The sequence below is a fragment of the Ptiloglossa arizonensis genome, chromosome 7 (genome assembly GCF_051014685.1).
Source record: "Ptiloglossa arizonensis isolate GNS036 chromosome 7, iyPtiAriz1_principal, whole genome shotgun sequence".
NCBI classification, from domain to species: domain Eukaryota; kingdom Metazoa; phylum Arthropoda; class Insecta; order Hymenoptera; family Colletidae; genus Ptiloglossa; species Ptiloglossa arizonensis.
In genome coordinates this window covers 9,737,334-9,749,091 of record NC_135054.1, presented here as the reverse complement: position 1 = coordinate 9,749,091, position 11,758 = coordinate 9,737,334, and the positions used below count along the sequence as shown (strand labels likewise).

The window sequence follows — 11,758 nt, the reverse complement described above, 5'->3', positions numbered from 1 at the left end:
TCTTCTGGTGACTTTTTTCTGCACCAATCTCTTTTATTACATATCATCAACCTTAACTGGCTTCACTTTTACCTCATACTACTTCTTCTTTTCCACACTCGCCTCTTCTTGCTTTCTCTTCTTTACTTACCCTTTTACCTTCGAAGATTCATTAAAGTAAACGCCAAGCGTTCGGTGATCGATATCGATATTCGAAAATATACAAATATTTTACGTATGTACATACATGTGTGTGTATATATGCTAACATTCGTCGCGCAGAATACATACTATCTTTAAATCTATAAATAAATGGCTTCCCTCCATATTTTAGACAAAGTTGGCACGTCCACCAATTTACATTCTTTGTCTAGAATAAGAAATTGAGCGAATAAAACACTGAGCAAAAGCGGAACGCGGAAACGAAAGGGACACCAGTATATGTAGAGAAGGTTACCCCTTGATGACCCTGACAGACCAATTCGATTGGCATTTATTATCTATAATTCCACTTTCTTTTACCTCTTCCATTCATCTGCCTTTGTTATCCACACGGAATCCCGTGTGGTTGTCATTGCACTTGCAATGTATTTTTTAATAGGTATAAATTATTTTTGTAGTAAACTAGGACCAATGTCGCATAATTATAAAAAAATCAAAATGATTTCTGAGTAGAGAAATCATGAATTTAGCACATTCCAACCAAACACAGAACCTAACTGACGATCGTACACAGAGATCATTACCAGCAGCCCCTAATCCAAAAAAGAACAGATCATAGTTTTGGAATTAAAAGAAGGAATATTGACTATGTAATGTGAAGTCTATGTAATTGCTGTTGCAAACATTATGGAATCTAATGCAGTCAGATGTATTTCACGCATCTCAAATGGAAGACTGTGTATCTGTCTAGACTCAGTTAAGATAGCTATCAAAATAACGTCCAAATACAAGAACGTAAACAACACCAAAATTGAACTGAAACTGCTCGTAATGCTGTTAAATTGAATACGCTGAGGAAAAGAATTGCAAACGATAAATATCACGGAAATCCAGTTCATTGGTTGGACTTGGAACGCAAGAAGGTTAAAAGATGTAGAAAGGTGGTCTTCGAGGAATGGAAAAGAGAGAAAAATTTAAAAAAATTTGCTGCAAATTTAAATTTTTAAAGTGAAACGTACGTTTGAAACTTCGGTAAAATTCTAAACTTCAAATTGTTTAAAATCACACTTTTTTACGCGTTTGAGAATCATTAAAGGGAAAACCAAAATAGGGAAGTTTTAGATAAAATTAATTCCAACTTCGTGGAATTTAATTCCAAGAACGCCCACTAAGCCTTCGGTATTGATGGATTTGATTACGAAATTCTCTAAAAACTACCGTTAAAGTTCAAATTAAAGTTGGAAAAGTCAGTGGAGAAAATCCTATATCCGCTTCATTAATAAAGCGGATGGGAAAAAGGTTGCAGCAAGTGCAATTTTGCAACACTCGCTTGGGCCTTTCAGTTGCGTGTCTCGGTCGATCGTGTTGACGAAACATAAATAGTGATGGGTATGAATTTGAAATTTTTAACATGGTAAAAGTCTAGATTTTGAATCAGGAGTTGTCGGACACTATGTCCAGTATCTATGTTTTAAATTCCCTGTTTTTTACCTCGTGGCTTATGTTTCCTACTCATTTCCTTCACTCCATTGTTTGCTCTAACGCGTTTCGTGGTGCATTGATTTTCGATGAGTTTCCGTTTACACCGTTAGAGTCAACAGCACCCTACGTTGTGGTTGACATTTAATAGCGAAAATATCAAACGGTCTGAACGAAAGTTCAACCCATGTAGTACAAAATAACCTCCGGCCACATATTAGGGTATAAAATTTCATTTTTCAAGAAATTAACAGCACCAAGACAGTTAAATACACCTCGATCGTCGGATATGAATCCGATCGAACATTTGTGGGATCGTACCATTAAAAATAAGAAACAACTGAAGAATACTATGGAGTGGAATTTCATTGGCTCAAAAGTAACAAAGAACTAGTTGAAGGGATGAGTTATTAAAAATCAGATAAATACATTAGTTAGTAGTTATTTGCGTATTAAGTTATTCGGTAAAACTATTGTGTATAGAAACTTATGTTGAACTTGGATTCATTTTAATCGGAAGAATTTGAAGAATGCAATGGTACGATATTTAGAAAGATAACAAGAAAACTACGGAAAGTAAAATTTGATAGGTTGCATACTTCTTTTCTTATCATAGCATTATCTTCTTGAAATACTGAGTCTCAAGTATCGTCACTCGACGTACTATATCTGCAATATCTCGTTTCTTTCTGTTATAACCATTCTTTTCTTTTGTTAAGCAATGCTTGAGTATATATATATATATATTTAAAAACAAACAAAACATTGTACGTAGAACAGGTAGTAAACTTAATAATTACTTGTACAACGGATAGAGCAATATTTCAAATAGAGATCATGCTTTTTGAAGAATTTTAATATAACCACCATAGGTACTATAAGTGGTTGAAAGAGGAAAGCATTAATCGTATAAGGAAAGAAATAATCTTTAGAGCACAGCTGGCTAATTATGTCCGATTTGCCAGGATCATACAAAGGACATTACCGTATAATATGATTGAGCTGCTGCTCTAGGCAGTTACATTGACACTTTATGTTTGGTGCAAGGTTAACTCTAAAAAGTGTTTAACTTTTAAGTCAGGTTAACTCTGAAGTCCAAACATGGTTGCTTCTAATATCTGTATTACATTAGGAAGGAAGTGTGACGCGTTGCTGGCACTAGTATTGCGATCAGAACACGGTACAACACACTCTAGAGATTTGCCCTGTCTAGGTGATCGAGCGTTGAGTCCTGTTGGAGAAAATTGGAAGGGTCTCGTTGCTGAGTGTGGTGAGTTCTATGTTCGACAGTGAAAGGAAGTGGGAGGTTGTGGTCTCTTTCTATGAACTAGATACATCGTAGGAGACTGCGAGAAAGAAGCGTGAGCGTGAAAGCAGAGATCGCAGCAAGGAGTCGTCCCTCTAATCGTCCACTACACGTCCCTTTTTGGGACAACGGGGATGGGTCTAAGGTGTTTGGGCCCCATATGGGTCTTGGTAACCGGGGGAGCGTTGTTTCCTGGCACCCCAGTGTACACGCGCATGCGCGTAGCTGCGTTGGCTGTTATAGAGTCAGCGTGGATACGTGCTAGAAGGTATATATAATATTGGGTTGTTCGGAAAGTCATTTCGTATTTTTTTTTTTTTTTGGTGAAAATGAAACACGATTTTTTCAGAATGTATAAACATTTCATTAAATTATATATTCTCCATTTTGGAAAACGAAGTGACTCTCCGAACAACCCAATATAATATACACGAAAGAGTGAGATGGGTCGTAGTGAAATGGATAAATTCAAAGAGTCGAACGAAACACTTAAGGCACTGTTAAAAGCCCTTTTCACATTAAGAAAACAGAAGAGAAGATTTTCATTCGTATGAAAAGCTTCTTCTATTGCAAGGGTAAGCAAAGTAAGCTAGTCAGAATAGAATCTCTAAGGTTTTAATCCAGCTTGTGATGCGACGAAGAAATCTATTCTTTGTAACTAATGCTGCAGTCTTAACTCAATCTTTTTCTCAAACATCTTACAAAGACACAAGTTGAGTAATTTGGGTCTAACATTATCGCTATCGGTTTTATCAATGAGGAAGCTGAGACCGTTTTACCAGGATGGAGAAAATTCGAAGTTTATATAGATATCGTTTAGAATGTCAATCAAAATAAGCTTTAACTTGAAGAGAAGCTTAGCAATACGGCAGCACTCTATCTTATCGGGGTTGGTAGTGGTTTTGGGACTACAGTTGTTGAGATCGAGATTAAATTCATGTAAATTAAACATAGAGCTGAAGAGATGATTATTATTGTGATTGAGATTACAGTTAGTGTCGTTCGGGTTCGTGGGAACCCAGCATGGACTAACTTTTCTGATCGTTTTTTCGATCTTGAGTGTGCGATTGGGAGACATAAATTTATTAGAACTAGTATTAACCCTGTGAAAGTGTATTAGTAATATTATTCAGTTATCTTCATAAAAAGAAAATATACAAAATACAATGAAATTTCAAGTTGCGTACAATTATCATAAATATCTGTTCAGGATTTAACCGAAAGAGTTTCGAACCTCGAATTCTGAATAAATACTTTTTTTTGTTTAATTTATGACTTGCTTCCTTAAACCGTACGATTGCTAGATAATATACGAATATGTAGATTAGCTTATTAAAGCTTGTATTTATGATTGATTTAAAACAAATCTTTATTATAAGATCGCCGTTCGAGGTCAAGCAGGGCATTAAGGTACCCACACACGATCAATGTTATTGAAACAATAATATTGTACCAATAATATTCAGATGTGGCGATTCACATAGACAGTTCAATATTATTCAGATAATATCTAACTGCTCTCCTCATATGATATATGTGCGTACAATATATTTTTGGAATATTGCGTAGTATTGTTTATATACCCGTACGTCTCAATATCTTGACAGGGCTTCAATAATATTAAACACTTTCTGATTGTTTGAATATACCGCATTAATCTACAGTATCAACCCTAGACAGTTGTTGGGGGCAGCGATGATCTTACAACGAATAGAATTTGACAATATTTGCATAGCATTTGCGTTTCTTCACTATCGTAGTCACATTGTTTGTATACTTCTACATTAATTTAATAAAAATTGAAAATCGTGTTTTTGTCACATTTTTCTTATCCTATTGGATACAAAATTAAAAAAAAAAAGAATCAGATGCACAGGTGCACATATATTATGGAAGTTTGTCTAACTTTCAAATGAAAATAAAAATCCAAGTTGTATAAAATAAAAATGCAAGAAAGTGATTAAAATTAAACTGGTTTCTTTTTATCGAAGCTATCGCGAAACTAGATCTATATTTTTACAGTGAGTGCGCATTATGGTTACTATTATACACAATCTTTTTCAAATTTTATGCTCTGCCAGAATTGAAGAATCTAAGAATTAATTATCAAATAAGTATCTTGTGCGATATTCAATGTCTTATATTTACCAAAGTAGTAATTTTTTCCAATTATTCCTTCCCCCACATTACAAAGTACAATGGTATACCTGATTTATCAGACAAATTGCACAGTGCTAAAGATTAAGGAAGCTCATTACTAGATTGTCAATAAGTTTTGTCGTTCGATAAAACTTATTGAGCAACCTGGTACTATATTGTTCAATAAGTTTTGTCGAACGACTCAATAAACCGTGTCGAACGGTTGCTCAATAAATTTTATTTGTCGAACGACAAAACTTATTGAACAACCTAGTACTGTTCAATTTATAGAGCAACCTAGTATTATACTGTTCGACAAAACTTATCGAACAACCAATTAAATGTAAGTTTACTGCCAGACAAGCGTGAGAACAGTGAATGTTCGTATGTTACACCCTAATTGGAAGAATAATGAAAAACATACGATCGTGCAACGAAAAATCATTCGTCTAACACAGGATTAACACCAGGCACAATGTGTGTATAGTGTCACGTTCAGGCAGGAGTGGAAGAACCCTAGAGGTCTCACGAGGCCACGATTCAACAACGTTGTTTTAAACTGTAGTAAATGTCAATTGAACTGGCTCGTCATGACCATTGTAGGGCAAATCTCTCTGTCTGTATCACTGTCTCTTTTATTTCCGCGTTCCGTTCTCGCTCATCATTCATTCGGCGTTTCATTCGCAATCAAAGAATACTAGCCAGTAGATACGTCGTATGTGCCCCAAATATGGAGAAAAATTGATCTATTCATAGTTTTCAAGGAGGAACGGAAACAATGTTCAGTCTGCGTGGCAATATATATACACTAGATTGTTCAATAAGTTTTGTCGTTTTTTCCATTGTAAAAAAATACTATGACACTTCAACTTTGAACAACTGTAAATATACGAATGAGTCGATAGATCTATTATACATGAAACTTCACACATGTTCATCAAACAGTAGTGCAAGCTTTGGAAAAATAAAACGACGAACCTAATAACTCCACTTCTTATCGAAAAACTTATTGAGCAACCTATTATACAGAGTGTGAGTCACTTAAGACTGAATGTTGAAATATTTTCGAAACTGTTAATTATATCGAAACAAGTTTTGCAGAAAGGTTGAATGTTTTCGAGGGGATATTGTTCGATATGACTAGAATTTTAGTAGATGTACGTGTAGATGTACGAAGGTCAAATTTTTTTTGTTTTTAAATAAAATGATGTATTTTTTAACGCATCGATAGATTCGGCTTGTCATTCTTTATAAAGAAATGTTAAGCTATTTATGTAAAAATGATTACTTTAGAAGATACTAGAACCGAAATATTTGCGGAGTGATATTTATGCAATCAATTGCAGTTAGGTTCTTGTAATTTATTTAATCCATGGTATTTTTTTTTACAGAGTGGAAGAGGTTAACGAGTCGAATTTTTTCGTACCATTTTATCGTATTTACGATTATGTCGATTACAGATAACCTTTTGTAAAGTAATTCATATAAAAAAAATCCAATACTGTGTGTATTTACATATTGATAGAATTCTCATTGAAATGTCTTTCAGATATCAGATAGTCTTCTTTTATTTTTTCGAATTATCCTTTGTTTTGATTCTCCACAAAATGTTTATAAGACTAAAATTTATAACATCTATAAGTTGAATAATGTTTAGATTTAATAAAATATTTACATTGTAGAAATAAATATTTATTACATTACTGCATCAAAATATTATTCTTGGATTGCAAAAATGTTTAGTTGCCAACGGTTATCATTTTGACCACGTTTTTTAATAGGTAATTTGTAATAAGGTTTAGGTAAATCACACTGTCTATAAAGTGGGTCTTGCCTTTTCATAGAGACATAGATTATTTTCAGTTTTTTAAATAAAATGTACGTATGACGAAGTACGTATCTTAACAGCAATTCTCCATAAACAATATACTAGTACAGGGCAGATTTTATACGATGTTTCCTATATTCTTCGTTCTAAGAAGTTTCATACTTATCGGTACACTAGTAATACATGGACGAGATTAATAAGCGCGTACAATTTTGCGAGTGATTTCTACATCGAATATAGGATACAAATGGAACATTTCCACAACCGTTCTATGGACTGATGAAGTTACTTTCACAAATTGTGGAAAGTAAATTTAACAGTATGCACTACTGGACAATAGAAAATTCTCATTGGCTTCGAGAAATTAATTGTAGATGCCGGTGGAATCTGAACGTTCGGTGCAGCATAATTGAACACCGAATCATTGGGTCGTACTTCAAAAATGGATCACTAGAAGGAATAAAATTGATCGATATTATACCAGAATTCGATAAAATACTTTTTTACGCAGAATTTAATGGTTTATTCGAATTCGGAAAGAAATATCAAACGTTCTACTTAAAAAACTGAAATTGACCTTCTTTTCCGCGTTTCCTTTCACATGGTAATTATTGTAAATTTATTTCGACGATGGTATGTAAGTGTTGCGTCAAATTAGCAGCATAATTCTCCTTATAGTTTAAAATAAAAATTTCTAAATATAGACTTTATCTGTCCTGATTTTTAAAATGTTCTACAATATATTAATTGATCGAAATAACTCAACTGTTAATTTTATTCTGCATCCATAAATAAGGTATTTGGACTTATCTTCAATCTTGTTCAATAAAAAATATTGATACACAAAATACTCCATTATATAATAGTGTAAATTGAATGAAATAAAATAAAACGAAAATCACAAACGTATAATACACATATGTACGTGTTGGAAATTCGCTAAATTTTACTGCAAAGTGTGAAGAACATGCATAGGATTGGTACAAGACAAGACACAAAATTGATAAATGTTTATCATTTGTCCTGAGAGTTTTTACGATTCTCAATAAAAATATAGTCTTTTTGCGGAGTGAAGGTTTATCATCAAGATGAGACGTGGGTTTCTCATAAAAATTACGTGTTAGGGAAAAAATGAGGCTCCTTCAACTTGTTGTTTATGGCAAGTAGCACCCGTAACATAAGCCTAACGCCATAAACACCTTTTCTAGATCAAAATGACCTTCTATTCGTCGTACAAGAGTTAATAAATACAGGACTTTTGTGTCTGAGGAATTCTATTCTAAACATTTTTAATAATTTATAACAAATTCGATTTAAGTATCGATTGTAGTGTCTGGTATTGAAATAAAATTAATTTCCCATAGCTACCAATTACTATTTGGAGATATGATTGTAGCTTACAACTATGGTTTTCGGTCGTATTACTATAACTCACGTATAGCCGAGTTACCCGGAAGTTACTTTGCATCAAACCTTGAATATTTTTGTATCGCAATTTTGAATCCAATAACTATTATACTAGCAATACATCACGAGAGCGTAAAGTACCCCTGTACAATGCACTATGGTTTTACAGATCACGAAAACACTATTTACCACGATACATCGCAAGCGAAGTTGGTTTCTTCGACTAGAGTTGCATCTACGTTTATTTGGCACGCAAGTTCATAATACTGCATGAATAAAAGGCCACTCACCAAGATGGGACAACAATTGCAAAGACTCTGAAACAATACAAACGAATAAGATTAATATGGTCATTGGTAAAAAGACAAACACACACGCGGTTAATTTCAACAATATCATATTTCGTTACAATGGATAACTGATAAACTTCAAAGAAATTTAGATATCGGTTACCTTTTGTTTTTTTACATTTCACCTTGTTAACAGAGGAATTCTTTCCATTTCCCTCTTTTATATTACCGATGATAATTGAATTTGTATGCAACTGTATCAGGTAAGAAAAATGAAACGTATTTGGGAATGCAACTCAAGTACTCAAGTAAATACACTAGGGTGCCCTTTAACTATGAGGTTTGAAACTTTTAGTCGTGTTTCTTTACTGTTACACATCCAAAAATTGTGACACCGGGCGAAAAAATGCTGCCTGAAAATGTTTAAATTGATTGGGCATTGAAAACCCGCGCTGCATTTTGGATAAACTTTGGAAATTTTATTCACTACATATATAATCTCTAACATATCTTCGTAACGCTATTACACAAAAATTCTGATTACTTTCTTTTCGGAAAATTATAGTTTCTTAGATGTATTAGGTCGTCCCATAAGTTCGTGCCATTTATTTAACTATCGCATAAAATAACATTTTAATCTTACCTATGAAGCTTACGAAAATATGTAATTGCTCCTTCTTTGCATAATCTCTTCTCATTCTCTAGGCAATGACATGATCCTATTAGTATAAAATTTCTTTCGTTTATCGTCGAAGTATTTATGTAAAGTATTTTTTATTGCGTTCACATTGTCAAATTTCTTGTTAGCCAAATAATGTGGTAATAATTGGATCAAGTAGAGGTCCAATGGTGCAATGTCCAGAGAATATGGTGGATGAGATAAAATTTATCAACCAAATTCATGTAATTTTTTTTCTATATTTTGTGCGATATAGATGCAATGCATAATGCAGTCTGGTGTTGCGATGGAAAATCATATTACTACAATTTGTAAGTTTTGTACGTTTTCCTTTTAATTTTTCAAGTTGAACACAGTACAGGCTGGCATTAATTCTGCTGAATTTTCTTTTTCGATCCAAGTTCGTTTCCTTTGGGAACTTTCGTATATGATCCATTTTTCAACTTCAGTTACTGTACGTTTCAGAAAGAGTTCTGTTTCGTAACGTGCAATTACGTTCCGTGAGTTCAACTTTGGCATTGTTTCCATTTTCTTCAAATGTCTATGTACACATGATTTTGACACATTGAACAACCTAGTACATACTTTGTTTTTCTTTTCTTCCAACGCTAGATCTTCAACAAAACAATTATGAATTAAATCATTTATAAGAATATAGTTCGGAATAAGAACTTGAATGCACGTCGATTGCATTTTTAGCGGATTGAAGTTGCATCGTTAGATTATCACAGTTTATGTTTATCTGGATCGTATTAGATAAAACAATTTCTGATTTATTATGGGGACCATTTAAACAGTTATGGTGAATTTGAATTTCGAATAGGCATAATTTCTATCGAAAATAATAAATTGATTTGGATTTCTGTAATAGTATTTTATTATACTTCGAGCACAGTTGAATTCACGCTATATTAATTCAATAAACGTGCGGGTGTAAAATTAGTCACCATGTGGTAAATTGTTGCTCTCATTTAACAATAATACTATGGTAATTTGAGTTTTTTACGACAACAAGCCGATATTCACTGTGAAATTGTTTTGTTGAAGATTTATCGTCTGAAAAAGAAGACAACAAATTATAGCAATTATTCTTTACGATTAATACACGCTGCTTTACATGTAAGTTGTAGTACAAGTTATCTTTATCGCGTTCGATGATTGGTAATTAATATTTTCTAATAATTCCTTCAATTGTAATATAAATGTAAGTTTCTACACTTACATAAAATAGCGTTTGAGTTTGTCTATTTTGCAATAGGAGAAACTACTGCAATAAACGTAAACAAGAAAAGATAGTCCCATGAAACATCAAAACAGCTCTGATAAATTCAGATCTATTTGATTTGAAGAAAGACCAAAAGTGTAATATACTTCCACAATAAAGTATATACAGATACCTCAAAATCCAATCAAAACGTAGGATACGACATTGTCACTAAAAACAAGATAATTAAATAACGCCTATCCAATCAAACATCCATTTTTCCTGCGAAGGTTTACGTCTTAAAAATTGTCTAAGAAAACGACTCTCGAGATCATGTCACATTGCAATACCTATCACAATCCCTTAACAATTCATCACCTACTATACGAATACAGAAGATCCAAATCACAAAAATGCAGGCTTGAAATCAATGTGAACATTGCCCTAATCTCACAGGAACAGATAAAAAATACCATCCAATACTTAAAAACTCAAACATAGTTGATAAAATTTGAAGACCCAGTCGTCGATGCAACATTAAACCCTTACAAAAAAATAAATAAGCGAAATATATTACTAATATTAGAAGAATATCGACAATGTAGCCCTGATACAAATATAAATCTACTTTAATCCTTTAAGTGTAGAATTGCGTTGTCATTATCATTGTACCCTTAATTTTTGTTACAATTTATTTCTATTCAGTTTTCAAGCATATTTACTTCATAGTAGTATTTTCATTCGATACTGCAAAGTACCGTGGCGTATTAAAGGGTTAACAAATTAAACGAATATTAAACGAATATATAATATTTTAATTTAAAATAAGTAACTTTTCCGTTAATTTTGTATTGTATACATTACATACTTAAATATTAATAATGTTTATAATTATAATTCCTACTGGTAGTTGCTTACATAGTTGAAAAGCTTTGTAGGAGATAATGCAAGTGCCAAAATGAACAATTTTGTTTTTTCTCGTAATATGTTCGATGTACCAATGGAAATACTAGAGTATACAATATACGTACAATTTCACTTTATAAATAGTAATTAGTAATGCTAAAAGAGAAAGAGTCATTGGTATGTCGAACGTCGTTTCTATAGAAAACAATGTAAGTGCCAATGCAAGCGTTACGTAGTATATTCTACTAAAAAAAATAAAAAGAACATATTAAAGAAATATATCTTTGATTTTTTATATTTTCCAAATTTTCGTATTCTAAATAATTTGGGAACTAAATTTCTTACAGAGCACAGTGTTCTAGAAAACGATTTTGAGTGA

General features: G+C 32.8%; 1 protein-coding gene and 1 long non-coding RNA gene across 8 annotated transcripts in view; one reads left to right on the top strand and one right to left on the bottom strand.

The window, feature by feature from the left end:
* Window positions 1–11,758, bottom strand: part of LOC143149195 (uncharacterized) — an 85,174-nt gene that overhangs the window by 24,325 nt on the left and 49,091 nt on the right. For 4 of the 7 annotated variants that reach the window (XM_076316368.1, XM_076316367.1, XM_076316361.1 and 1 more), the window contains one exon: window positions 8,591–8,617. The exons of 1 other annotated variant lie outside the window; for it this stretch is intronic. In XM_076316368.1, coding sequence (XP_076172483.1) covers window positions 8,591–8,617 — 27 coding nt within the window. Of the gene's footprint in view, window positions 1–8,489; window positions 8,618–9,233; window positions 9,805–11,758 lie in introns of those variants that run through there. 2 more of the 7 variants (XM_076316365.1, XM_076316366.1) reach the window with 2 other exon arrangements.
* LOC143149198 (uncharacterized) lies at window positions 2,922–9,084 on the top strand. Its single transcript, XR_012992719.1, has 2 exons — window positions 2,922–3,194; window positions 8,470–9,084. It is a non-coding gene; the product is annotated as an uncharacterized LOC143149198 (long non-coding RNA).